Source organism: Anolis carolinensis, chromosome 6 (genome assembly GCF_035594765.1).
Source record: "Anolis carolinensis isolate JA03-04 chromosome 6, rAnoCar3.1.pri, whole genome shotgun sequence".
NCBI classification, from domain to species: Eukaryota; Metazoa; Chordata; class Lepidosauria; order Squamata; family Dactyloidae; genus Anolis; species Anolis carolinensis.
Window position 1 is genome coordinate 38,017,560 of NC_085846.1, and position 27,108 is coordinate 38,044,667.

Sequence of the window (27,108 nt, forward strand, 5' to 3'; positions counted from 1 at the left end):
TGTCTTCCATTCAAAACCCTTGGAAGTACCTTTGTACACTCGTAAAGAAGGCTAGGTTGATTATCTCTGCCCATTTTCCTGTTTTCAAAGGTTGCTGATCCTGTTGTCACTTTCTGTGAGACAGTTGTGGAAACATCTTCCCTGAAGTGTTTTGCTGAGACACCCAATAAGAAGTAAGATCTTTTAGAATCTTAAATGAAACCCCAATTATGATTCTGTTGCTTTTTTAAAAAACTACACTCTTTTGTGGTAGGCTTACACTTTTTGCAAGAACTGGCTTGCCCTTGGCTGAAATAGCTCATCCAGTGTTGGGCATGTCATGTTTAAAGGGCTTCTGGCTAAGTGACAAGAAACATGACATGGACGCCATTTTAAATCCCTCCTTGTAGTAGCTGTGCTTGTTCGGCAATGTGTTTGTCTTCTTTTTGGTCAGGGCATTTCCCCTATACTGCCAGAGGCATTCTCCCAGAGGTGGAAGAAAGATATATAATCTGGCCTAGAAAGGAGGCCAAACAACCTTGTAGGCATTATGGAAGATCTTCAGGCTCTGTCTTGCTATTTTGAATTAGTTGTCTCTTTTCAAACTAAGTTTCAGATGCAGGAGACATAATAAAATGAGACATGGTGTTTAGAATAAAAAAACATAGTCCCCGAACCTCTTGAAAGGAGACAACTAATAGTAGAACTTGACACTTTCCTAAAGTAGCAGTGTTCATATATTTTGTCAAGAACCACATTCCTAGCAATAATCTACCAAGCTGAATACTGCACTGGGGGTGGGGAGACCAAAAACACTGTGTGTGGTTGCCATCGATCCCTCCTTCCCTTTTCAGTGGGTTGTCAAAAGCAAAATAGATAGCTCCTGACAGAATTTAAGCTGATAGCTTGCAGACAACTTCTGAAACTAGGCCAAGAGCTGAGCTTTGCCACATTATTTTATAGGATCTGAAGTAAGAAGGACAAGAAACAGCACATTGAGAAAACCCTATCTTCATCATTTTAATCTTTAAAATTAAATAACAATTTCCTGATGGAATGAGATTTGCGATAATAATGCAAGATGTTAATTTTCTTTGTTTCCGCTTCCTTTGCTGCTGTTAAATATAATTTGTTTTTTGGGGTTGCTGTGGGTTTTCTAGGGACTGTATGGCCTTGTTCCAGAAGCTTTCTTTAGGAGAGAATGCTTCTGGAACATGGCCATACAGTCCGGAAAACCAACAGCAGCTCAGGCCATGAAAGCCTTTGACAACACATTAATTTTTTTTGTTCAGGAACAAGATCACTATGATTGCTGAGCCTCTGGAGAAAGGTCTGGCTGAAGACATTGAGAATGAAGTGGTGCAGATAACATGGAACAGGTATTGAGCTCGTCAGAAACCTGTTTTTTTGGGAAAGGCAACTATCCTCAACACACCCATCCCATTTCACACACCCACCTTCAAACATGTCCTAGAAGGTCTATTCTATCCTTTAAATTATAATACTGTATGTGCAGTGATAAGTAGTCTTTTTAAAGGTTTGTCCATTATATTTAAACAAAGGTAGGTTAGACCCAGAGATTCCATGTTTCTTTACATATAGCACCCATGTTTAAAATTTGCTGATATACAAAATCCTAAGTGTGCAAGGCTTATGGTATAAGAAAAGGAAAAAGCTTAAAATAAAAATATGCAATTTTTTAAATCTGCTAATCGAAGGTGCATTTTTCATTGACCCAAAGTTTCAATGATTTGATTGGCAATTGCAGTCATAAAAACACTTTCAGAATTTGGGGAGTTACAGGCAGGTTGCCAAGAGGAGTGGTGCAGCTTTGCCTAAGGAATGTTTGAAAAGATGGATGTGCAAGTATCTGTTAGAGATATGGATTATGCTGCAATTCATGTTTAGGCAGGAAGTTTAAAGTAGATGCTTTTTAAAGTATCTCCATTTTTCCTAGTAATATTTATATATCTCTTGTTAGGAAAAAGTTGGGTGAATTTTTCCAGACCAAATATGATTGGGATTTGCTGGCTGCTCGTTCTATCTGGGCCTTTGGACCAGATGCTACAGGACCAAACATCTTGGTGGATGACACCTTGCCATCAGAGGTAAGGAGCTTGAAAGAGAGATTTGGATTGTGCTTTGAGCCTGGATTGATTAAAGGGATCTTCATTAGGTCCAGTTCAGTTTTGAACTCAACTACTGGAATGCTCACATCCAAGATTGTTGAAAGGGCTTCATGAGGAATCAAAACTAACCTACTGTACAGTCTTCCACTTTTGGATCGACAACTCCCATAAGATAGGGCCTGATATTCTTTGGCCCTCCAGAGGTTTTGGCCTGCTATCCTTTTCTACTCAATCTACCTAGCAAAGCTGTTGACAGGTGACTGCAGAAAGCTGTGCCTTCAAAGGAAGGACTTGCCCATGAAAAGCAGGATGGCTGGCCATCTGGCAGATTACTGGGCTGTTTGAAAGGACTGGGCCCTTCATGTGAAAGGCTTGCCACTTCAAAGACTCCTCTGTAAACATAGCAAAATTTTTCTATCCCAGCAAGACCATCTTCCTTCTGGGCATTTGCTTTCTCTGCTCCTGCAGAGGGTTTTGTGTGCTGTTTTTTGTGCTGTGTATTCCAGTATATTTATAGCCACTCATTTCTTTCTCATTGCTGTTAACTGTTTCTCCTTTACAGGTTGACAAAACTCTTCTGGGTTCTGTGAAGGACAGTATTGTGCAGGGTTTCCAGTGGGGAACTAGAGAAGGACCACTTTGTGATGAGTGTGAGTAGAAAGGATGATAAATTGTATCCTGGGGATTTTCAGGATCCTTGCATACCCTGGTTGCAAGGGTTCTCCAGAAAAGATGGACTATGCCTCGTAGAAGAGGATTGTATTTCTTATTACTACTTTTCCCAGAGATAAATCCAATGTACCATATATTACTGAAAGTTATTGAAGCAACATTTCTTCACTTCAATACTTAAACACATAAATTGGAATTCTAGGTAAACAAATCTGGTTGTTACCAAATATATTGCAAATTCAAATTTGAGAACATTTGAGCACTATTTGGGTTTGCACACATGTGCTTTCCTTAGTGCACCCAGTCTTCTCACACTGAGGTTTTTAGTCCTCTTGCTTCCTCTTGACTTGTTAAACCTTTGTGTGGTGGATGAACTGAAGGCCTTCAAGACCTATCCTGCAGTTAATCAAACAACTGAGTTCTAGTGTAACTGCACTTATCGTTCAGACGTGATTCCTTTCATCGCTTGCTTACTTTTTCCAGCCAGAGGGCAAAATGAATTTGAAAATAACTTTTAAAAGGCTTTGGAGATTTAGGACCTTCTGTAGCTGCTGTGGACCCTCAAAAAGTGACATATATTAGCTGCAATGTGGTGTTTTTGGAAAGGATTCCAGGAGATCAGTGTTCAAGTCCCTGCAAGGACATAGACTCTTGCTAAGTGACTTTGGGCATGTCACAGTATGTCAACCTTAGTGAAAGGCAGTGGCAAACTACTTTGTAATATATCCTTTGGATAAATCTTGCTAAGTAAACCTTATGGTAGGGTTACCTTAAATCAGATTTGACTTGAAGCCACATAGCAACCATAACAAATTTCTTATGGTTTGTAAGTTTGTAAGCTGCTCTGAGTCCCCTTTGGGATGATAAAGATGGGGTATAAATATAGTAAATAAATAAACAAATCAGCTACAGAGGATTTTTGTGCAAAATTCAGGGTGCAAATAAGTTGCCAATAAATTAAATTCGTGGAAGTCACCAGTGACTCTTCCCTATTAATCTTCTGAATCAATGGCCCTCTCGTCTACTGGTTGTTATGAAAAACCCCTATAGCTCTTGACAGTGTTCGGTGCTTTCTTTTGCCCCAGTGATCCGTAATGTGAAGTTCAAGATTCTGGATGCTGTTATTGCCCAGGAACCATTGCACCGGGGAGGTGGGCAGATCATCCCAACAGCCCGCCGGGTGGTGTATTCTGCTTTCCTCATGGTATGTAACGGCTGGCATGATTACAAAGCCCAGCCATCCTAGAAAGGTGTATTTTTTGGCTTTAAAAGAAATCTTTAAAAGACTTCTTAGAAACACTTTTAACTGACGTGTTAAATTATTTGATTGTAAATTTACAGAAATGTGTTTTTGGAATATTTCAATTGTATATTACTTTTAAAACTAAAATGAAAGAACAGTACAAAAACTGCTGAAATAAAAGTAATGAAAGGTAAATACTGGGAGGGGCTATAGCTTAGTGGTAGAACACATGCTTTATGTGCCGAATACATTTCAGTCTCTGAAATTTTCTGCAAATAAAACTAGAAAGGACATCTGTTTGAAGTCAGCTAATTAAATGAATCAGATCTCACTCTGCATTAGGTAGCTTTCTATGTTAGATAGTTAAGAAGAACCTTTCTGGATCAGATCACAACCCTATAGTGTCCTGTTCCAGCAGTAGCTAACCAAATACCTCTGAGAAGCCCACAAAAAGGCTGTTGGGGCAGTTTACACACTTACGTTTGTGTTCTCCATAGATTGTATAGAGAACCATACTATCTCTGATGTTAGAAGTGATATAAAGAGTATCATGATGGATAGGCCCATGGTCCTAAAGATATTTGTCTGCAATAGGTGATGTAAAATAGCTTTTAAACACTTAATAGTGCTTGATAAAGAGTGTAATAGTTAACAAGAGATAACACTGAACTTGGATTTTTTGATACCAGAATATTCTTAAGGATCCATCTCACCCTGGATATTCTCTTTTTGAATTGCTACCATCTGGTAGATGGTATGGGGTGATAAAAAACAAGGACAAATAAGCTAAGAGATAGCTTTCTTTCTAGAACTGTGACTATATTGAACTCTGTGGCTTCAAAGCACCCATCCTTCCATATTCTAATGGCTATTACACAACGCATTAGAGTGAGCCATTAGAATATGGAAGGATGGGTGCTTTGTTTTGGAATTTGTATATACAGTAGGGTTTCACTTATCCAACATAAATGGGCCGGCAGAACATTGGATAAGTGAATATGTTGGATAATAAGGAGGGATTAAGGAAAAGCCTATTAAACATCAAATTAGGTTATGATTTTACAAATTAAGCACCAAAACATCATGTTTTACAACAAATTTGACAGAAAAAGTAGTTCAATATGCAGTAATGCTATGTAGTAATTACTGTATTTACGAATTTAGCACCAAAATATCACGATATATTGAAAATATTGACTACAAAATGTGCTGCATAATCCAGAACGTTAGATAAGTGAGTGTTGGATAAGTGAGACTCTACTGTATATATAATGTGGTCGGGGATGGCATTAATTCTCGTTGTACGATGTACAATGACAATAAAGTTATTCTATCTTCTGTATCATAATCAGATGAGTAAAGAGACTTTGGACTTCAGAAGGAGGAGGCTAGAGACAAGGGGTATGGGAAACATTTAGGGCAGAGAACAGGATTTAAAGTTGATGTGATGTGTCATGAGACCATTCTTCTTTGTGTGAATGCTTCTTTGTGATGGCTGTATATTTCTGTACAGGCCACCCCACGATTAATGGAGCCATATTACTTTGTGGAAGTCCAGGCCCCTGCTGATTGTGTGTCTGCAGTGTACACAGTTTTAGCCAGGCGAAGGTAAGAAACAATTGTGTTCATTAGACTTTTCACTGTGCTATGTTTTTCTGCTATTTCTGATTACTGAATGGAGAATACAAAGATATGGTGAAATTCACATCACTTGGTATCTGCATTGGTGTTTGCCTTTTCATTTTGCCTCCCAAAAGTATACAATTCTTTTAAGGAAGACATTTAGCTACTGTTCCAAAAGTGACATTTATTATTGACCCCTTCTAAACTGCCATATAAAATCCAGATTATCTGCTTTGAACTGGATTATATGGCAGTATAAACCCATATAGTCCAATTCAAAGCAGATAATGTGGATTATCTGTTTTGATAATCTGAATTATATGGCAGTGTAGAAGGTCCCATTGTTTTTGTTATCTTCATCATCCCACTGCCCCCTCTTAAAAGAGACTCAAAACAGCTAACAATGCTAAAAACAATACAGTGTTTGATTTAAAAATTTACATGTAGACACTAAAATAAAATTAAACATAGAAATAATAAAATAAATAATACAATTAAAACTGTTTAAATATTTAAAACATTAAACAGCACTCCCTTGTTCATTATTTTCTCACTATTCCTTTGCATTGAGCATTAACTATGGTTAGAAGTGGTACAGGAGAAATCTTAGATTGGATGCCTTTCATTTTGATGTTTATTCCCCATTGGGGTCACGTTGCGCAGCTACTCCCTCATCCTAAAATCCTGGAGTTGGTAAGATAGAAAGGGCATCAAAGAAAGGCTGGATCTGTCATTGTTACATTTTCTGTAATGGTTCATTCTGGTCTAAATATCAACAGTTGGAGGCAAAATGGGATGATTTCCCTATCATGCTTTGCTTGTGAGCTTTGAATATGTTTGGACAAAAGTGTGAGCTTGATCTATTTCATCAAGATTTGTGTTTACATTGTCATCAAGTTTTTCTTCACAGAAATCCCAAATATCTCACTGCTTCTATCTTGTTCTTTACACTGTATATTCCACCTGTATTCTTGTCCTTCCTGTTCACCTATTTTTCTTTTCATCTTAATTTTTTTCCCAATTCGCAAACAACAGGTGATCTCCTGAGTATGTGTTGAGAGGGGGCACTAACAAAAGCATCAAAAAAATTTGCTTTTTTTTAAAGAGGCCATGTGACCCAGGATGCACCCATCCCAGGTTCTCCTCTGTACACTATCAAAGCCTTCATCCCAGCTATTGACTCATTTGGGTTTGAGACTGACCTCAGGACACACACCCAAGGACAAGCATTCTCACTCTCAGTCTTCCACCACTGGCAGGTAAGTGCTATTAGATGACTTGTTAGCAGGTAGCAGAGGAAGAAGCCATGGCTCTTTATTTGTTGGGTTTATACTCAAGCTCCCAGCTTGGGATGCCCAGTTATTGAGAGGCAATTTCTATCTCCAGTGTAGGTCATGCTTCATATGGCACATAGAATTGGAACTTGACCTACACATTCTTTGTATGTAATAGGCTCACATTCTGTTCCAAGAAAAGATGTATTCCATTACCTTGAGGCCAACCAATTGCAAAACAACCTCTCCTTTTCTAAATATTTGTACCCAATAAATATTCCACTCTTGATAGCCAAAGAACAAAAAAAGATGAGAACAGCAAATTCTTTCCTCTCTGTTCTCTGATGAGTGGAAAACCAGTTTGACCTTTACCATACCTTTTTTTTCCTGATGTCTTAGGATTTGTAGATTTATGAATATAGTGTAGCCTTCTCTAGCCTGACCAATAAATATATGCAGCCTTTTTATCACATCACAGACCCTCTTGAGAGTCTTGTCCTACAAATCATAGAGACACTTCATTAACTAATAATAACTGAGATACCAATGTGTAAGGTGTGACTTTGAAGCAATGATGGGATGCTACAGCTGAATGCTGTACTATAAATCCATAAGGTCCCTCCCAAATCTATAATTTTATGAAAGCCATGTTGGAGATTCTCTGGGGGAAACCATAGAGCTTTCTATATACCTTCTGGGTGAAGGTATAGGGTATCGTCAGTCCCTGAGTTATGGGCAAGATAGGTTGTGTAGGTTTGTTCTTAGGTTGAATTTATATGCAAGTTTGAATAGGAACGTTTTTTTAAGTGTAACTCTAGCAAAAACAGGATTTTGTTTAGTTTTGTATAGCATAGGGAAGCGTTAGCACTCCTATAACGTTTCTTCTGCTGTCTGCCCCTGTTCATAAGATTTCACCTCACTTTCTGTCCCTGTGACAATTGGATTTTGAAAATTTGGGGGTTGTTGTGGAAACAAGGATTGATGATAAACCTTCAGTGGAGACATGTTTTCCCCATGATAACTTTTACCAGAGTGAATGTCCCTTCCAAAGGGTAGATTTCTCTCACTTCCTGTTGTCTCACCTTCATTTGTAACTAGGAGTCGGATGTAAGTCACATGTCTGTAACTCAGGGAATGCCTGTATTTTGCAAATTCCTTTTTTTTTTTTTGGACTACTCGTCTATGGTTCTTTTACCCTCACTGAGTGTTCGTTAAATTACAGATTGTTCCAGGTGACCCATTAGACAAAAGCATTGTGATTAGACCTCTTGAACCCCAGCCCGCACCTCATCTGGCCAGAGAGTTCATGATCAAGACTAGACGCAGGAAGGTAAGGATTTTTTAAAAAGCCAGTTTTGTCTCTTTTGGCTTCTTCCCCTCCAGTGGAGCATGCACACAGTTTCCCTTCATTCTTTATCTCCTGCCTAATGCTTGCCTTATTTCTCCTTCAGGGGCTAAGCGAGGATGTGAGCATCAGCAAGTTCTTCGATGACCCTATGTTGCTGGAGCTGGCCAAACAGGATGTGGTGTTGAACTACCCCATGTGATTGCGTTGGATTGGTTCCCCCACCCCCACTGGAGAGGAATACTTTCCCAAGCAAGAGATTGCTGTCTTCTTGTTTACTGGCATCCTACACAGGAGACACTGCTGCGTCTCTACTGTTCGTGCTGCTGTCCCATGGTCAAGACAACTTTTCACCAGGATGGTTTTGTGCTTTTAGGAAAAGTCTTGTAATGCTATGACTGAACACTGCAGCAATCCTATCCCATTCTAGTCAGAATGTACCACCCTAAATTCAGTCCCGAAGAAATTCGGTTTGAACTACACTATTTTTCTGCAGTAAAAGCCATAGTAGTGTGGTATTGTTCTAAAAGATAATTCTGCAACCTTACCTTTTAAGCTTTCAAAAAGTATTGGCAGGAATATCCAGTTTCATCTTTCCCATTCAAAGTGAACAGTGACCTCATCGCTCACTCATTTTGATGGAGTAACAATTCACTGCCACCACTTTCTGATTGGATTGTATAGAGGGAAAATATTGCATTCTCTAAATACTGTTTTTTTAATGCTTTCAAAGGAACCCACCAGATTTTGTCAAAGGCCAGTTCTTTCCATGCCACTTCCAGCATTCTAGAGCTACAAATGTGTTCTCCTAACTGGATTTATAGTGTGGAGATGAGGTTGTGTAAAGAAAATAAATATTTTTTACATCTTGTGACTAGATAAAAACATTCTGGTCTGGTTCTTGGTTCTTGTCCCATTTGTGTGTGAGAAAGCAAGAAAAATATATGAACTGACCATGTCTTGTTCATTTTTATGAAAGCTTTCTCCAGCTGAATCTGCAGTCTGCTTTTCATCCTTTTAGGCCCCTTGTACACTGCCATATAGAATCTAAATGATCTGCTTGGAACTGCATTATATGGCAGTGTAGACTCATAATCCACTTCAAAGCAAATAATGTGGATTATCTGCTTTGATAATCTGGGTTATATGGCAGTGTACAAGGGCCCTCAGAAACAGCTGTGTTAGAAGTCCCATTTGATCATTTTAAATGTTCTTTGTGTTCTTAGGTTTTGACACTGCTAATTTGAGAAGGGTTTGTTCACTAAGGACCTTATCACATTGGAAAATACTCCATTTTAATCAGTATGTATCTCATATTTTCTTAGGACTGGATGTATACTGTATTCAGATGGGATGCATACTCTCCCCATCACACCCAATAACTACGATTCTTAGTTTTAGAAAGTACTGTGCTTTGACTCATCACAACATGGAAGCCTGGCTCCTCCCAAACTATTCAAAAAATTCACTACATCACTCTGTGACTTTTTTAAAAAAAATCGAACATTGCGCAGTGACGTAGCCTGGAAGTCCCAAACTACCCTTCTCGTAATATTTTAACTGATGGCATGCACACTGATTTTTCGATCACGCATAAAAACAACACTTCAGCAACAGAAGAAATCGAGTAAATAAAAAAACATGATTAAAATTCCATGTGCAGTTTCTGTGACGCTTTGCAGATGGATTCAGATTGATTACTGACAAAATGGGGCAAACATGTGACCTGTTCGGAATCATTTTCAAAGAGTCTCAGAAACAGAGTATTCCCCAATGTGGTAAGGTTCTAATTATGTATATTCAGTACTATCCGTTCTCAGAGCAGTGATGATAGATCTCTATCTAGACTCCCATCTAGTTTTAACCAAACATGCTATCGACTAGAGTTGTGTTTGGATCTGTTTTCCTTCGGTATCTTCGGGAGCATGTAACGGTAAGGGTCCTTCCAGCATGAAAACTCGTATGCAGTGACAGCAAGCGGGAGCCAATCTCAGTTCCTCCTCCCCTATTCGGTATCACAGTTGAATCTTTTTGATTTTCCTTTATTTTCCTGATTCATTTAGCGGGAGTGGCTGGGAGTTGGGGACCTAAGGGACAGTGGGTGGGGTGCATGTGTAACGTTTGGGGGCTTTCACCCTTTAGCTTCTTTTCTCCTTCCCTTCCTATCCTTCCAAAAATACTTCTAAAAGATAATTAATCATTAAGAACAATAATAATAGTAATCCCAGCAAACAAAAAGAAAAGCCTATCTCTCCTCTAGAGTAGAAAGAAGAACCACTAGAAGCAAAACCCCAAGCAGAAAGGGGATTGCAGACAAGAGGAGATTTTTAAGGTAGTCCAGGGAGGATTGTGCTTCTGAGCTCCAGGTCATCACTCTTCTTTCCCTGGGCCTCATTGTGTGGCAAACCTGTGTGGCATGCTGCTGGTGCTGATTTGGAAGAGAAAGCTCGCATACCTGCCTCTCCCCTAGAATAGAACAGCTATAAGAAGCATTAGACACAGGGAAACGTGTGGTAACTAATGCTTTTTAAAATCTATGTCTTAATGAAGGATATGGAAGGCAAGCCTGTGGGAAGCCCCTCACCCATAATGGCCTGGATAGGGTGCTTTCTTAACCCCGTTGCTGACACCCACGTACCCTTGAAGGGAAGAAAGGAAAGGCACCCAGGGGAAAGAGGAGACTTGTAAGTTCCCCATTGCTGCCAATGGCTGGAAACTGTATTTTTTTTGTTTTTGTGTGTGTGGGGGGGAGGGGGGGGGAATGGGTTGGATGTAGAAAAAAATGCCCATTTTCGGGAAGCGTTGGAAAACTAATATGAGGGACTTCCGGTATCGGGCAAGCAGAAATGCGTAGTGATTCACCCAAAATGCACAAGCCTACTATCGACTGAATCTGCCCTCCTCCCCACAAAATGAGTCTACTGATCAGAATCTTATACTTATAGCTATACTCCCAGAATCTTTCCATCAGCATTATTGGAAAGGGAATGTTTCTAAGCTTTTCTTCACTATGCTGTTGCAAAGGTCTGGTGCCTCATCCAACATTTCTTTACACCTTATGGCAAATCATGCACACACTGACAATTCAAGTTGGGTGTTCACTTTTATTGCCAGGAACTTAGCTACTTGTCCCTGTACTGTATATGCATTTATGCAGCCTGCTTCTCCAGTATTACTTTTCACTGTTTTTCTAATGCTTGAATATCACATTCTCCAGAGGCAGGACTGGAAGAGTGATACCATACATATACATGTATCCAGCAATTCAAATAAATAATGCTTGTGTAGGCCATCTGTCATATAAATATGTATGCTAATGCTTCTTAAGCAAAAGAATGTTTAGTTATTGTTTGAAGTAGGGATATTATGTCTTGAAGCACTTGGCCAAAAGAGCAAGCAAAGCAGAAACTATACCAACTGACAGTTAACATTCTAGAGCGAGGATTGGGCAAATCTATACTTAACAGTGCAAGTGTGTGCTTGATTATGAATTAGGTATATTTTAGTTATGTCCAGTGATTTTTTTATTGTGTCAGAAGCGACTTGATAACATACTGCAAGTCACAGTGGCGCAATAGGTTAAATCCTTGTGCCGGCTGAACTGCTGACCTGAAGGTTGGGTTGCTGACCTGAAGGTTGCCAGTTTGAATCCGCGAGATGGGGTGAGCTCTCGTCTGAGATGGGGTGAGCTCTAGCTTCAGGGACATGAGAGCGGTTTCCCAGCAGAATGGTAACACATCTGGGCGTCCCCTGGGCAATGTCTCTAGATGGCCAATTCTCTCACACCAGAAGCAATTTGTCCAGTGATGACCGCACTTCTGGACTAAATGAACTGCTGGTGTTAGTTTTCACTAACATGAGAGGAAAACTGTGGATTATAATAGCTTTTTCTACCTCATTCCCATTGGATTTGTTGGACTAAAGCTTCCACCATGATTAGCTGGCGTGCCAAATATCAAGTTGGAGGAGACGAGTTCACTAGGCATGCTTTAGTAGAGAGTTTAGTTACTTGATGGTCCTTTTTCAGCCTTTGTTTCCATGAGGATGGTCTGTACATCTCATTAGTACTTCTTAAAGTATACATCAGAGTAGGAGATTTTAGGAAAATATGAACTGTATCGCTGAGCAGTGAAGGCTTCAAGGGGTGTTTCTTCTGCAAGAACAAATCAGATGATCTCCTAACGCTGCTGGAGTTGCTACAGGGGTCTTCAGATCCATTCATGGAGAAGGGACAAGCCAGTGCCATTCAATATTCCATCTATTTCTGATTCTGAAAGTGGTCTTTGTACATGCTGTAGACAGCGCCTGGGGGGAGAAAGAGAGAGCCATATCAAGGCAAAGGAAGCAATCAGGAACTGGGCCATAAGAAATGCAATGCTCTTTGTCTCCACTGGAGAATTTTGCATAACGTTGCCTTTGTTCATTACAAGGGGCGATCTAACTATCCAAAGCACCAAGGAGTCATCTGCTCCACTCCTTACAAGTTCTCTAGCACTTCCTAATTTCAAGTTCAGGTATCTTCCAGCCCTGCAGGCTGAAAATAGTTGAAATCTTCAGCTTTCTGTGTTCCAAACACAGTATAGTCCTCAAACAACTCTGCAACTGACTCCAAAATTGTCCAAGGAAGTTTCTATCTGGTGGTTGTCTCTCCGGCTTTCACTCCGATTTTGGAGGAAAATGGCAACTCGTTTATGCAAAAGACAAGAAGATTCAGGTTCTGTCCTCTGTTTCATGAGTAACCCCCTACATTTTCCCTCTACTTTGTCATAACTCAGAGCTAATTACAAAACACAAGAGTTTGTGCCTCTGACACCTACTTGAGGAAATTGGCTTCCATTCTTCTGGACATATAGTCTTCAAATGGAGATGTATGATGCTTGGACATCTTGACCATCATGAAGATTAATGTAAATTTGATTAATTTACATGCAGGAATGAACAAGTTTGGCTCTTGCACAGGGGTGAAAAACTTGGGAATAGTTGATAAGTTTTTCTTCGGATAGATTGTCTCAGTATGCTGAAGCTCCCTTCCTCATCAAGGATGAAAAAGTATGAATACTGTTTATATCCTCAGCTTATAGTACACCAAATGTACTCAAAGGGAACCAATTTTCATTCAGGTTGAAGAATATAAAATGCTATTTATAATACCAGTGAGATCAAAGTAATTTCCAAGATATGTATTTGTGAGTGTGAAAGGCTTGAAAGCCCTCAAGTCTGGTTGAATGATTCCAGGCAACCTGTTACCTTTGTGGGAAATTGCTGAGAGTCAAATGGACAGCTTTAAGGTCAATTGTCCATCTCTTCTCACAGCCTTCCATGACTTTTCCCCCACCAACTTACCAAGGGTTACAGCTCCGACTACACAGGCCTGGGCAGCTACCCGAGTGTGAATCAGATGGACAGACATCTTCATGCTCCCTCGTCCCTTCAGTCGGTAAAGGCCACAGGCTGCCACAACAGCAAACCCTATCAAGCCTGCAGGTTCAGAGAAACAATAGAATTACAGCAAATGTGGGAAACTTTTTTTTAAAAAGGGCTGGATCCTCTCAACAATAATCTAAGGACCGGGCATTAGCAATAGAGCTAAAGTTTGCAATATGATGAACTTATCTTCTTTTCTCAGTCCCCTTCCACACAGCTGTATAAAATCCCACATTTTCTGCTTTGAACTGAAATATATGGCAGTGTGGACTCAAAGTTCAAAGCAGATATTGTGGATTATCTGCCTTGATATTCAGTTACGTGGCTATGTGGAAGGGCCCTTATAAACATCTTTCTTATAATCTTCGTTCTCCTTGCCAGCTCAGAGAGGAACTGATTATTCTTGCCAGAAGTATGAATTAATTACAGGGATATTTTGGAAATGACACAAGAGCCACCCTATTTAGAAGGGTACCCTGTGTTGTCATATAGCCCACTTCACCCATTATCAGGTAAGGCATATTTTGTATCCGCAACAGATAGGACTGCTCTCACTGCCACCCCCACCCACTTGAAAGCAATAAATGGCATGGCTAGCCATTAAAAAGAGTATCATTTAAATGTTCTTACACTTCAGGGAGTCTTCCTAATTTGTACTATCACTTTTGTCCCACATGACAACATATCACACTCAAAATGAGAAACAAACATGAATAGAGTGTTTTGTTGTCTAGATCTTCTGATACCATATTTTTAAAAGGAAAAACTGTCAGAATGTCTTCAATTGGACCTATATTTAGTTTTAGGAATGAACATTCAAGTTGAGGATTGAGTTAGAGACCACAAAGAACAATAACATAAGCTTTCAAAATAAAATTCTTGAGAAAGGCCCCATAGCTCAGTAGCTCAGTACATTTTATACAAAGAAGATATAACATTAAGCTCCAAGCAGTACCATTTGAATGGTAGAAGTCTCCCCAATGCAAAGCTCTCTAGATTTTCAGACTACAACTCCTATCTTCCTTACTTGTTGAAATTTGGGTGGATGGGAGTCCAGTATATCCTGAAATCACTGGGCAGGATAGACAGATGAATGATCTGACTCAATATATGTAGATCATTTTCCTAAGTTTATACAACTAAATTGGCAATCCAGCAGATTTTTAGGTCCATGATCAAACATACCCTTTCATCCTGATCCCATGAAAATTTATGAATGTTCGGGACAAATTTAGTTTCCTGGTTGTACAATTGGTTTTGCATGACTCTTCCTTGCAAATATTGTTTTTTAAAGAACAACTAACTCTTAATTATTCCCATGGGAAAAGATCACAAAAATAATTGTTGGAAATGGTGTTTCCCAAAACTTACCAATTGGCACCAAAGGGCTCTTCCGTGCCTTTTGTAGAAATTTAGTGCCAACTGTAGTTTCTTGTTCTGGAATCCAGTTGCTTTTATCTGTCGACATTGGAAGCTGAAGAAACAGATTTTCATAATTTTAATATTACACTATATCCTCTAAATATACAGGCAGTCCCTGAGTTACAAACATGCGACTTGCAAATGACTCATAGTTAGGAAATGGAGTGAGACAACAAGAAGTGAGAAATCTATACCTAGAAAGAGAAATGCACTTGTGGAAGAGTTATCATGTGGAAAAGGTGTTTCAATTGAAGTTCTATCACCAATCCTTGTTTCCACAACAAGCCAAATTTTCAAAATCCAATTCTCACAGGGATAGAAAGTGAGCTGAAATCTTCTGAACAGGGGCACAAACAGCAAAACAAATGCCATAGCAGTGTTAACTCTTCCCTATGGTATCCAAGCTTGTATATACATTTTTGGCTGGAGTTACACTTAAAAATTTACTTGTTCTGACTTACAAATTCAGCTTAAGAACAAACCTACAGAATCTATCTTGTTTGTACCTTGAGGACGACCTGTACTTGGATTTTGCTGATGGCAATCATATTTCTAAAAATAATTTTATAATAGATAATAAGCTTGATATTTGGTCAAACTGTACAACACCAGAGAACATTCTACATGCTGTAAACATCTGAAGAAGTCCAGATTTGTACATTTCTCCTTTGGATCTTTCAATATGAAGTCTGCCTCTCAATAATTGCTCAGGGTTATGAGCCCTGAAAAACAGAGAGCTATTAACTAGGACTACCCTAAAGATTAATACACTCAAATACTTGAGTAGACACTGCAATGTGGCAGCTTCACACAAAGTTATGTCTTCCATCAAGAGCTCCACTTAGCTACTCACCTGTTGTCTTAAGAGTCGCTGGCCCTACTTCAAATCTTGCTCACTTTACTTTCCCCCAGGAATTGTAGTCTCCTTCTGTTTGCTGGTGCACAGATATCTCCTTGAAGTCATCCCAAGAAGGGTTGTTTTTAAAGGGCTGCTTGGGTCTTTTCCCATTCTGTCACTTTAAGGTTAGAATCAGAGTCCCCACACTAGCCATTTCCTTGATGTTTAAGCAAGGAGATTAGCCTATGGCTGGCAGCTAACTATGTGTTTGCTTGCTTTTAACTCTTGCTCTGCCCATTATCATTCCACTGAAAATTATTAGGTAGTCAAGATCAAGAGCAAAGCATAGCTTATCTGGGAGAAGTGGAGGAGAATGTTCTTGAGGTTAGGTAAAGAACACAAAAGCAAAACAGTTTGGCAAGTGAGAATAAGATAAGACAAATGTGTTCATGTTACATGGAGGAGAATCTGAGAAATGGAGCCACATTGGGTACATTACAGTATAGGGCTGTGCACAGATCCATTTTTCAAAACGGGTTCCAACTGTTTTGGATCCTTCGGCCAGCCTTAATGGCATGGGTGGAGCCACAATTTTTTTCAGCCACAACAAACCACACTGCCAACCATGGCTACTTTCGTGCACCTGCAAGGTGTTTCTCTATGAGTCCTGCCTGTTGAGCCAATTGAAACAGAAGAAAGCCATCATGTGTCTTTTAGCCAAGCTGGGCCTCTGTTTTTCTGTTGCGAGCAGGCTTTTGAGAAGAGAGAAATCGTACTCCAGTCCTATGGTTATCAAAATTCTTAGTGCTGCTCGCAATTCTGCATGGCTTGTCTTGCTTTTTAACTCAAATAGCAATAAATAAGCCTTTACTTTCTGCACACTTAAGAAACTACCACCGATTGTGCCCTTCACACAAGGCAAGCTTCAAATGTGGGTAGAGATATCTTTCTGTTTCTAAAGCTACCATAAAATAAGGAGGTAATTTATATCTTTGTTAAAGAATGGCTAATGCTCCGTCAGGTGGTGTGGCTCCCACCGAAATAAATGTTTTAAAAGGGTGCCTTAGCTTCATCGAAAAGATGTTGAAAGCAAACGATCCCAGAAAGGGTGTTTTCTTAAGTCTGATGCCTTAACCCAGGTCATATTGAAGGATATAAGGGAAAACGATTCCAAAAAGGGTAATTTCTTAAGTCTGATGCCTTAACCCAAGTATTATTGAAGGATATGAGGAGAAACGATCCCAGAATAAATAGTTTCTTAAGACTGATGCCCTAAAAATGATGGAAAGGGGAGCCTAGGAAGTTCCCCCATTTCCGCCAATGGGCAAGATCCCGGAGTGAAAACAGATCTTTTGACTGCTGGATCAAAAAACGGAATTTCATGCACCAAAAAAAAGAGACCGGAGGGAAGGGAATGAAATCGGAACACCGAAACCGGCACAGGGTTTAGCCAAATTGCACACACCTAGTACAGTATAGTAGCAACTTGAGCCTTTCGAGACAGAATGCAACTATTTCATCTTTAATACATTTTCCTTGTTGAGAAGAAAACATGAAAGAAACAGTAGAAAAGGATGTGGAAGGGATACTGATGAGAAATTATATTGCGTAATAAATGCCTGTTCTGGATGTTCCATAGAAGATGGTTCTAGTCACTTATGTTTTTATAAGCAACAAGTTACTTTCAGATAAAGGCAATGGCAAACCTGCTCTGAATAAATCTTGCCAAGAAAATCCTGTGATAAGTTCACCTAAGAATCACCATATATCAGAAATGACTTGAAGACACACAACAACAGCAGATTTACAACTTCAGCTTTCTCATGAGGAGTAAGCTTGCCTGTGTTTATATTTTGGACAGCTCAGTTTTAGATCTGACTGTGGGACAAAGCCTTTGGGGCAGTGCAATGAGGCAATAACAGGACACCTACTCTGCTGACCAAAGCCAGCATGGTGTCCTGAATTGGTTTAAATAGCTGATTTTAAAGTAGATATAACTGATGTTAATGTTTGTGTATATTTATAATTGTTATATGTCCCAGCATGGAGTGCTTGCCGTATATATGTTGTGTTCCACCCTGAGTCCTCTTCGGGATAAGAGTGGAATATAATTTTTTAAAATAAATAAATAGATTGTTTTGAAACGAAAATATCCTTAAATAGTTTTCCATAGAAATCTCCTGATTCATATGAGAAGTAGTACAGTCAAAGGAACATTATGTAACAGCAATTTGGGTGAGAGAATTGAGATGTTCCTATGGGTGTCCTAGTGTTAAGAGTTTAAATTAGTGGGTAAATGAGGGTCAGCTTAGACCAGTGGTTCTCAACCTGTGGGTATCCAGATGTTTTGGCCTTTAACTCCCAGAAATCCTAACAGCTGGTAAACTGGCTGGGATTTCTGGGACTTGTAGGCCAAAACACCTGGGGACCCACAGGTTGAGAGTCACTGACTTAGACATTAATGGGACTCCAAATTTAAATTATATTCACAAGCTAAGCCTTTCCAATGAGCAGTCCTTAAACCAGTAAGATAATTATAGTCACCTTGTATTCAGTATGGTGTAGTGTTTTTTGAGTGTCACACTTTCACAGTCTCAAAGGAAGGCAAATGCAAACACTCCCTGAACAAAACCTGCCAAGAAAACCCTGTGATAGGGTCGCCTTAATTGAAATTCACCACACACACACACACACACACACACACACACACACACACACAAACCATAGTGGATAATATCTTCATCATGCCTGCTCATGCTGCTTTCCATCTTCAAGAGCCTCCAACTTATTTTCCTTGTTACTATCTTAATATTGTAATTTGACATGGACCAGAAATGTTTCAAATGGGTGACTGTCCTCTGTAGATGACAATTACCACTTTAGGATTAATTTCAGTAAAATAATTATTTTTCTAGTATCTGCAATCTGTGGGTTAGTTTGAATGGTAGTTCAAGTTTATTTTTCTGTTTGACATGTGTTGCAATTGGGCAGAGCTCTAAAACATAATGTCATTAATACCTCCGAGAAACTCTAATCATCACAGTCTGTGGCCATACCGTTTGGTGAATTTCATAGTTATAACAACATTTCCAAGCCCTGACATTACTCTAGATTGGGTTTGACGCATTGGCATTGCTTTTATTTGCTGCTGTCCGTTCCTTAATTGATATCTCGGCTTTTATTTTTTCTAGTACATCACCAGGAAAAATGCAATAAGTATTACAAATGGGGCACATTAATATTTGAAATAACAGTTTGGCCTGACTGGAAGCAGGTTAGTAGGCTGAGCCCGGGGTCATGTCCTGTATGTCTCCTTTTTTCCTTTTTAATGGACAGCCGCATGCCTTGTGACGCCACCAACAACAAATCATAGATGGCAGCTGAAAGCAAGCCGCAGGAATCTGGATGAAAGGGAATGTTTCTATGGAAAAACACAACATGCCCCTTATCTGACTCCCTCTGTTCCCCTTTTCCTTTGCCTGCCTCCCGCCTCTCCTTTATGTTCTCCGTTCCCACCAGAGCAGTGCTGGGATGTATTTTTCACACAGGATGTTTACACCAAAGGCCAGCTCAGGGATCTCTGCTGGAGCTACCAGCTGCTCCCATCCAACTCCCGTTTTGTGGTCATCACAGTGGAAAATGCTGACCCGTTTTCAAATTCCAGGCCTGATGGGTGGATGGAGACAGGATACCAGAAAAAGGGGGAAATGTTTTCAGTGGTGCAGTGTGCAAAAATATATATATTTGGTCTACTATGGCTCCCCATATGTTTTGGCTTACTACTTAAATCTGATCTAGCCATCATAAGCAGAGGTCATGGACTGTGGCAAATTATCGTCTAAAACTATGCCTGTTTACGCTATTAAAAGATTCATATCGGGTTAAAAGGCCATCACATACAAAGTGGAGAGTATTAAAAAGTTGCTTCTTTGGACCCAGAATTCTCAGCTCGTTAGGCACAGAACTAACTTTTCCAAGTTCTGCCAAGTTACAAAAACCAGACCTTTCACTTTAATAAAATCAGAGTTGGAAGAGATCTCAAAGGCCATCAAGTTCAACCCCCCACCAAGAAGCAGGAAATCGCATTCAAAGCACCCCTGACAGATGGCCATCCAGCCTCTGCTCAAAAGCTTCCAAAGAAGGAGTCTCCACCACACTCTGCGACAGAGAGTTCCACTGCCAAACAATTCTCACAGTGAGGAAGTTCTTCCTCATGTTCAGGTGGAATCTCCTTTCCTGTAGTTTGAAGCCATTGTTCTGTGTCCTAGTCTGCAGGGCAGCAGAAAACAAGCTTGCTCCCTCCTCCCTATGACTTCCCCTCACATATTTATACATGGCTATCATGTCTTCCCTCAGCCTTCTCTTCTGCAGGCCAAACACCCAGTTCTTTAAGCTGCTCCTCATAGGGCTTGTTCTCCAGACTAAAGAACCTAGAGTTTCCTAGAGAAAGCATATTTATCCAGTCCGTAAATAATCACATCCTTGCTCATTTTAGTCGCCCTCCTCTGGACACATTCCAGCTTGTCAACATCTTTCTTCAATTGACGTGCCCAGAATTGGACACAGTATTCCAGGTGTGGTCTGACCAAGGCAGAATAGAGGGGGAGCATGACTTCCCTGGATCTGGACACTATACTCCTACTGATGCAGGTCAAAATCCCATTGTTGGTTCATGTTTAACTTGTTTTCCATGACAACTCCAAGATCATCCTTGCTGAAAAGATAGGGTAAAGGATGAGGAGAAGATAGGGATTTTCAGCTAGCAAATTGTGTAACCTTTCTACTACAATACAGTGATGCCTTAACTTAAGCGTTTAATTTGTTCCACGACCAAGCTCTTAATTCAAAACACTCTTATCTCAAAGCAAATTTTCCTATTGAAATGCTATTAATTTGTTCCAGTTCCCCAACTTCCTCCCATTTTGTTACATCTTTTAAAATATTAAAATGCACTTTATAAATAAGAAATAATCTATACATGTACATTCACATAGAACAATTAAAAAACCAAGACCAACTTTAAAATGGTAAACTCACAAAGTTCTGGCAAGGAAGCACATTTGAGGCAATAAAATGTGTGTTGGCCAGTGTAACAGCAAGGCAGAACCTGCACATTCACAATATACAACGATTAAAAAGAAAGATCAACTTTAAAATAGGAGAAGCACAAAGTTGTAGCACAATGGTAGAAGTACAAAGTTGTGGCAAGGAAGCACAAAGTGAAGAGGCAGAAGAATCATTTTCTCCATACAGTACTTTTTCAAGCCTCCCTTCCTCTCTTGCTCTCTCTCCCTCTCTCTCCTAATGAAGTTAAACATACTATACCAGGAATAAAAAACACACAAAATCAACCAACTCAAAAGTTCCTCAAAGGAGATAAGAGCAAAGCAGACAGCAATCTCCTAAAGCAGACAAGAGTACGAGGCACGGGGGGTTGTTCCCTTGAAGCTCTAAGCCAGAGCTCCCTCTGGCAATAGCTCTTAACTCAAAACACTGATCTTATGTCAAGGCAAAATCCAGGTTGAGCGCAGCTCTTAACTCAAAATGCTTTTAAACTGAGATGCTCTTAAGTAGAGGTACAGTTTCTTTGCCTCCATCAACAACTGGAGAGTTACAGGTTCTTTAGTCCTGTGTTGCACTATTACTTCCCACATTTCCGTACCACAAGAAGATTAAGCATAGCAAATGCCTGGAATCTTCTCCTTTGATCCCTCCCTTACTGCCGGGCAAGCATTCATTTTGCTTCAGAATTATGCCTCTGATCGAAAATCACAAAGTACACATTCCCACGAGTTACATGAGCAATGGGGAAGACTTAGCCTTTTTGATTTCAGGGAGAGATAAACTTCATAGCTCAGTTTATGATCCTTACAATATAGTACACATCCATCAAGAAAGGATTTGAGCAACCTGGGAGAAAGTATGTCCAGATGTGTTTGGAATGTCCAAGTGTTTAACCGTTGTGAAAAGAAATGATAGCAGGAATCCCCATGGTGCCAGGCAGTGCTTCTGGGTTTTTTTTATTGTGTCAGAAACGACTTGAGAACATACTGCAAGTCGCTTCTGGTGTGAGAGAATTGGCCATCTACAGAGATGTTGCCCAGAGGACACCTGGATATGTTAACACCCTGCTGGAAGGCTTCTCTCATGTCCCTGCAAGCTAGAGCTGACAGACAGGAGCTCACCCTGTCTTGTAGATTCAAGCCGCCAACCTTCAAGTCAGCAACCCAACCTTCAGGTCAGCAGTCCAGCCGGCACAAGGGTTTAACCCATTGTGCCACCACGGCTCCTCACAGTGCTTCTGATGTTTCCCCAAGAGCCTTATTCAATTGGTGGTAGCCCTTGTTTTCACAACTCTGAATCTATGTCAGGAGCAGAGAACCTGGTGTACTCAAGATGTCAATGGACTAAAGCTCCCATAACTGATGATACTCGGACATACTGGTTGGAAGTTGAGTTGAGAATAGATAACTACAGCCCTCCAAATGTCAAATTCCAGCTCTCATTGGCTGTGCTGGCAAGGATTGATGGGAGTTCAGTGGACTGTAGTATTTTAATCATTGGACTACGAATCTGGAGACCAGGACTGTCTTCCCTACTCAGCCATAAAAACCCATTGGATCACCTTGGGCGAGTCACACTCTCAGCCCTAGAAAACTCAATTAAAGTGTTACCCAAGGGTCACCATAAGCTGGTAAGAAACACACCCAACATTTGGAGGGCCACGGTTGTCCACACTGATTTACACATTTGTGTGTGTTTGACTTTTGCAGATGTGATTATTCACGGACTGGATTAATATGATTTCTCTAAGAAACTAGGTTCTCTAGTGCCTTTGGTCAGTTTCCAGGGGGCGTTGACCATAGGGTCATACAAGGTCTTAAAATTTCTGAAAAAGCTGTTCTCTCGAATTAAAAGAAATGATGCCTTTTAAATCGATGGAGCCCCTGATGGCACAGTGGGTTAAACTGCTGAGCTGCTGAACTTGCTGACTGAAAGGTCGGCGGTTCAAATCCGGGGAGTGGGGTGAGTTCCCACTGTTAGCCCTAGCTTCTGCCAACCTAGCAGCTCGAAAACATGCAAATGTGAATAGCTCAATAGGTACCACTCCAGCGGGAAGGTAACGGCAACTCATGCAGTCATGCCGGCCACATTACCTTGGAGTTGTCTATGGACAATGCCGGCTCTTCAGCTTAGAAATGGAGATGAGCACCAACCTCCAGAGTTGGACACATCTCCAATGTCAAGGGGAAAATGCTTTACCTTTACCTACATCTGAATCGGCAGTTTTCCTGCTTCCACAGAAGTCCTGCACCCTAAAGCTCAGCAAATGTGCAGGGCCAATTGCATGTACTAATAGCAACATCTAAACTATGAATCTCCCAGAAAGCAAACTGGTGGCACAAAAAACATTTTGAGCACGGCACACATGGAATCATGAAACCATCAAGACTGCAGAGCGACAGCATGCCAGAAAACTAATCCATTTATGGAACTGTGGTTCCCATGTCTAAGCCACACTGAAAGACTTCCTGAGGGACCCAGACCACAGCTACACAGCACTTTATTTATGTCTCAAAATACAAACATGTGTTTTTTATAATCACATGTCAAGCTAGCCCTGAAAAGTTTCTTAGCTTTTATGTTGCATTTTGATATTAACTCCTTCCTGATTGTGTCAGATGAAATCTTAAACTACAGAAACCGCAATAACCATTATTGCACAGCACAAATTAAGAGCAGGTTCCTTGTTGTCTCAGCTTCAGGATATTTGAAAATTATAATTCCAGAGTTTAGAAAAATATAAACATGTTCATATCAAAGACTCAAGTTGTAAGACAATGGAAATAGTAGACAACCCAAAGGAAACCGATCTAAGATCTGCTTTGAATAGAAAAATAAACTGTTCCTATTGTCATTTTTGTCATCAACATCTCATCACCTCCCTCTCCTCCCCAAAATATTTGGTGATTATTAGTAACACTAGGAGCCCCGGTGGCAAAGTGTTAAAGCGCTGGGTTGCTGAACTTGCAGACCGAAAGGTTCAAATCCCGGGAGCGGAGTGAGTGCCCGCTGTTGCTCCAGCCAAACTGCTAGGTTGGCAGAAGTAGGGCTAACAGCGGGAGCTCACCCCACTCCCCGGATTTGAACCATCAACCTTTAACCTGCTGCACCACTGGAGGCTCCTTACTAGTTTACTAGCGTGGGGCTAATACAGATTAACCTGATTTAATGCACAATATTTACCGGAAGTAGACAAAAGTCATAAGGACACCCAAGAGCTAACTCAGGTTGCATCTACACTGCAATTTAATCCAGATTATCTGATTTAAACTGGATTATATGAGTCTACACTGTCAAATATTCCAGTTCAAAGCAGTTAATCTATATTTTATGGGGCCTCTGGTGGCACAGTGTGTTAAAGCGCTGAGCTGCTGAACTTGCGGACCAAAAGGTCCCAGGTTTAAATCCCGGGAGCGGAGTGAGCGCCCGCTGTTAGCCCCAGCTCCTGCCAATCTAGCCGTTCGAAAACATGCTCTGGCGGGAAGGTAACGGCGTGCCATGCAGTCATGCCGGCCACATGACCTTGGAGGTGTCTACGGACAACGCCGGCTCTTCGGCTTAGAAATGGAGATGAGCACCAACCCCCAGAGTCAGACATGACTGGACTTAACGTCAGGGGAAACCTATTTTATATGGCAGTTTAAATCTAGCCTCAGGGTGAGACTGGATCATAACACCTGTGCAGACCTTTGTTTGCTTGGGAAAGTTTAAATTGGAGAGCAACTCCTGTGTCTTAAAGTCAGAGTTTGCAAAAGTATATAAAACATCTTAGCAAACATTTTTGTCCCCACTGTACAAAGTAAAACCTGGATAGCATTATTTGGTTGGACTACAACATAGGCTCCTTCTACACTGCCATATAATCCAGATTATCAAAGTAGATAATCCACATTATCTGCTTTGAACTGGATCAACTGAGTCTACACTGCCATATAATCCAGTTCAAAGCAGATAATCTGGATTTTATATGGCAGTGTAGAAGGGGCCATCTATATGTTAAAATCTGTGCTTTCAAGATCTGTTTTCCTCCACTTGAATTTATAACAGTTTTATTTTTCATTCTTTGGGGACTTACAGTTACATAGAAATCAACAAGATGTACTTTTTGTGACTTCCCAGAAATGGCTCTTCTCTGCACCTATCCTGACGAAACCTTATTTTCTGCATTTCAATCAGAGTACAATCTAATAAGCCAAAGGCGAAAGCAGCTACTTGGGAAAGGGCTGCAAACACAATGACTCCACAGAAATGTAATTAAGCACTTTAAAAAATCTACACTTTACATAGTGACACCAGTATAAATCACAGAACCTTTTACATAAAAGAGTACAAATTTAAATGTTCATAAATATAGTTCATACATTGAAAAGAAATTGTAGTAAAATCAAACACATGACACCAATTTCATGATCTATGACGCCAGAGATTTTAGTTATGTGGCACATGGAAATCTACTTTCTTTTGTCCTTATGACACTCAAAGCATCTTGGACTGTTTGAGCATTAATATATTTACAGTTGATAGCCATATCTTTTTGATACCACTTTAAATGTAATTGCTTCATACTACATGCTCAGTGCTGTGGAACCATGAGAGTTGTAGTGATACGATACAGGTTAAAAACCTTGTAAAACTGCACATTATTCCATAGCATTGAGCCATGATAATTAAAGTGCTGTCAAACTGCATTAATTAATTGTACAATAAAGGTGTACTCTAGTTGTTTAATTTCACATGTGTGTAATGTTAGCTTTTGTTAAGACATTTGCTGAAAGATATTACACTAACTCTTCTTTACTGGTGTAGAAACCTATTTGTCTTTCCATGTTATTTTCTATCGCTCATACCATATTTTCTGGTTTAAAAAAGTAATGTTTCTATCAATGCATCTACTTTAGTAACTGAGACATACATGTATATTGTGAAAACTTGCTTCTTTAGACCATGCTGGAAGATTCTTGGAATTTTTGGATGGGAATTACATGTTGCTGCTGGTGCTGGGAATTGCCCAAAACAGTTTGAGACAATAAACATATGTTTTTTAAAATATAAAAGATATATTTCATTTAAAATCCCTTCAGAACTACAACAACAAATATTACTATGTCACATGGCATATTCTGAGCCCATGGCATATTTTGAGCCTCTCCAAAACTTACCTACTGCCTCAGATTTGATGGGAGATGCTTCTTATCAGCCTCCGGTCAATCATCTTCTATGCACAGAATAGGAAAAAGCAATGCCTTCTGCTCTTTTTTCTCATGCGACCAAATATCTTGGGATGTACTTCATTAATATCCCCCTGACCCAGTAGAAGGAAAACCAGACGGTCTAATACAGATGCAGACAGGACAAGCTGTTCTCTCTCTGTCATCCCATACCAGAACCTTTTCCCTCTGATATTTTGTTAACTTCTACAGTTCAAAACATTAGAGACTTCCTGCCAAAATTTCATACAGTTGGAAGTGTTACCAAGATTTGACGAAGATGAAAACATGTTACCATTATAAGGATAGAGCGTTATTTCAACATCTTTGAAATCGATGCAGAATACTCCATGTTCAATACAGAAAATACATCTGCCTCAGTGGAAACCAGTGGCCTCCACTTCAGTGGGATAGTGAATTTTTGGGTTTTAGGTATCTACACTGCATAATTAATGCATTTTGACACCACTTTAACTGCCATGGCTCAATGCTATGGAATCATGGGAGTTGTAGTTTGGGGAGGCACCAGCACTCTTTGGCAGAGAAGGCTAAAGACTTCATCAAACGACAAATCCCATGGTTCTGATATTTCTGACATTTCAAGAGTTATCCAAGGTGATGGATATATTTGGTGGCTGCTGTTCAGTGCCTTTGGAGCTCCTTTAAGCCACAAGCATAAAGAAATCAACAGAGAGAATCATCCAAACCATCAACCATTCAAACTAGACATTTTATTGCCGGAGGCAAAGCAGCAAATGGAGCCGTCTCATCCAGCCAAAGCTTATACTATCCCAAAGCCATCAAAGTTATTCTGCCACTGGAAGCAGAAAATCCTACATGTATTTTTTTCCCCAAGCCTGGCAACAGAAGAAATTCCAGGACAAAACA

General features: G+C 40.1%; 2 protein-coding genes across 3 annotated transcripts in view; one reads left to right on the top strand and one right to left on the bottom strand.

Annotated features, from left to right (window-relative positions):
* Nucleotides 1-9,152, top strand: part of eftud2 (elongation factor Tu GTP binding domain containing 2) — a 31,804-nt gene extending 22,652 nt beyond the window's left edge. The window contains exons 20-28 of the mRNA XM_003222610.4: nt 91-173; nt 1,272-1,358; nt 1,961-2,087; nt 2,671-2,758; nt 3,866-3,984; nt 5,537-5,631; nt 6,752-6,905; nt 8,143-8,250; nt 8,372-9,152. Of these exons, the coding sequence (XP_003222658.1) occupies nt 91-173; nt 1,272-1,358; nt 1,961-2,087; nt 2,671-2,758; nt 3,866-3,984; nt 5,537-5,631; nt 6,752-6,905; nt 8,143-8,250; nt 8,372-8,467 (957 nt within the window). The 3' untranslated portion in view covers nt 8,468-9,152. The remainder of the gene's footprint in view (nt 1-90; nt 174-1,271; nt 1,359-1,960; nt 2,088-2,670; nt 2,759-3,865; nt 3,985-5,536; nt 5,632-6,751; nt 6,906-8,142; nt 8,251-8,371) is intronic.
* A 2,209-nt stretch (nt 9,153-11,361) lies between these two features.
* On the bottom strand, nt 11,362-26,561 carry higd1b (HIG1 hypoxia inducible domain family member 1B). Of its 2 annotated transcripts, none has more exons than XM_003222519.4 (4): nt 26,173-26,561; nt 15,061-15,163; nt 13,609-13,743; nt 11,362-12,570 (listed from the first exon to the last, which is right to left on the bottom strand). In XM_003222519.4, exons 2-4 carry the CDS (start codon nt 15,155-15,157, stop codon nt 12,524-12,526), a joined length of 279 nt encoding a protein of 92 aa, XP_003222567.1. In that variant the 5' UTR covers nt 15,158-15,163; nt 26,173-26,561; the 3' UTR covers nt 11,362-12,523. The 2 variants fall into 2 exon arrangements, with proteins under 2 accessions (XP_003222567.1, XP_062839929.1); XM_062983859.1 differs by lacking the exon at nt 26,173-26,561 and adding an exon at nt 15,965-17,906.
* Between the last annotated feature and the right edge of the window lie 547 nt (nt 26,562-27,108).

Bases quoted from the DNA above. Each gene is read 5' to 3' on its own strand.
- higd1b (XM_003222519.4), bottom strand. From the start codon at position 15,157: ATGTCGACAGATAAAAGCAACTGGATTCCAGAACAAGAAACTACAGTT. The intron at 13,744-15,060 runs GTAAGTTTTGGG...CTGAACCTGCAG, and splicing joins GAGCCCTTTGGTGCCAATTG to GCTTGATAGGGTTTGCTGTT. The intron at 12,571-13,608 runs GTAAGTTGGTGG...TTCTCCCCCCAG, and splicing joins AGTCGGAGCTGTAACCCTTG to GCGCTGTCTACAGCATGTAC.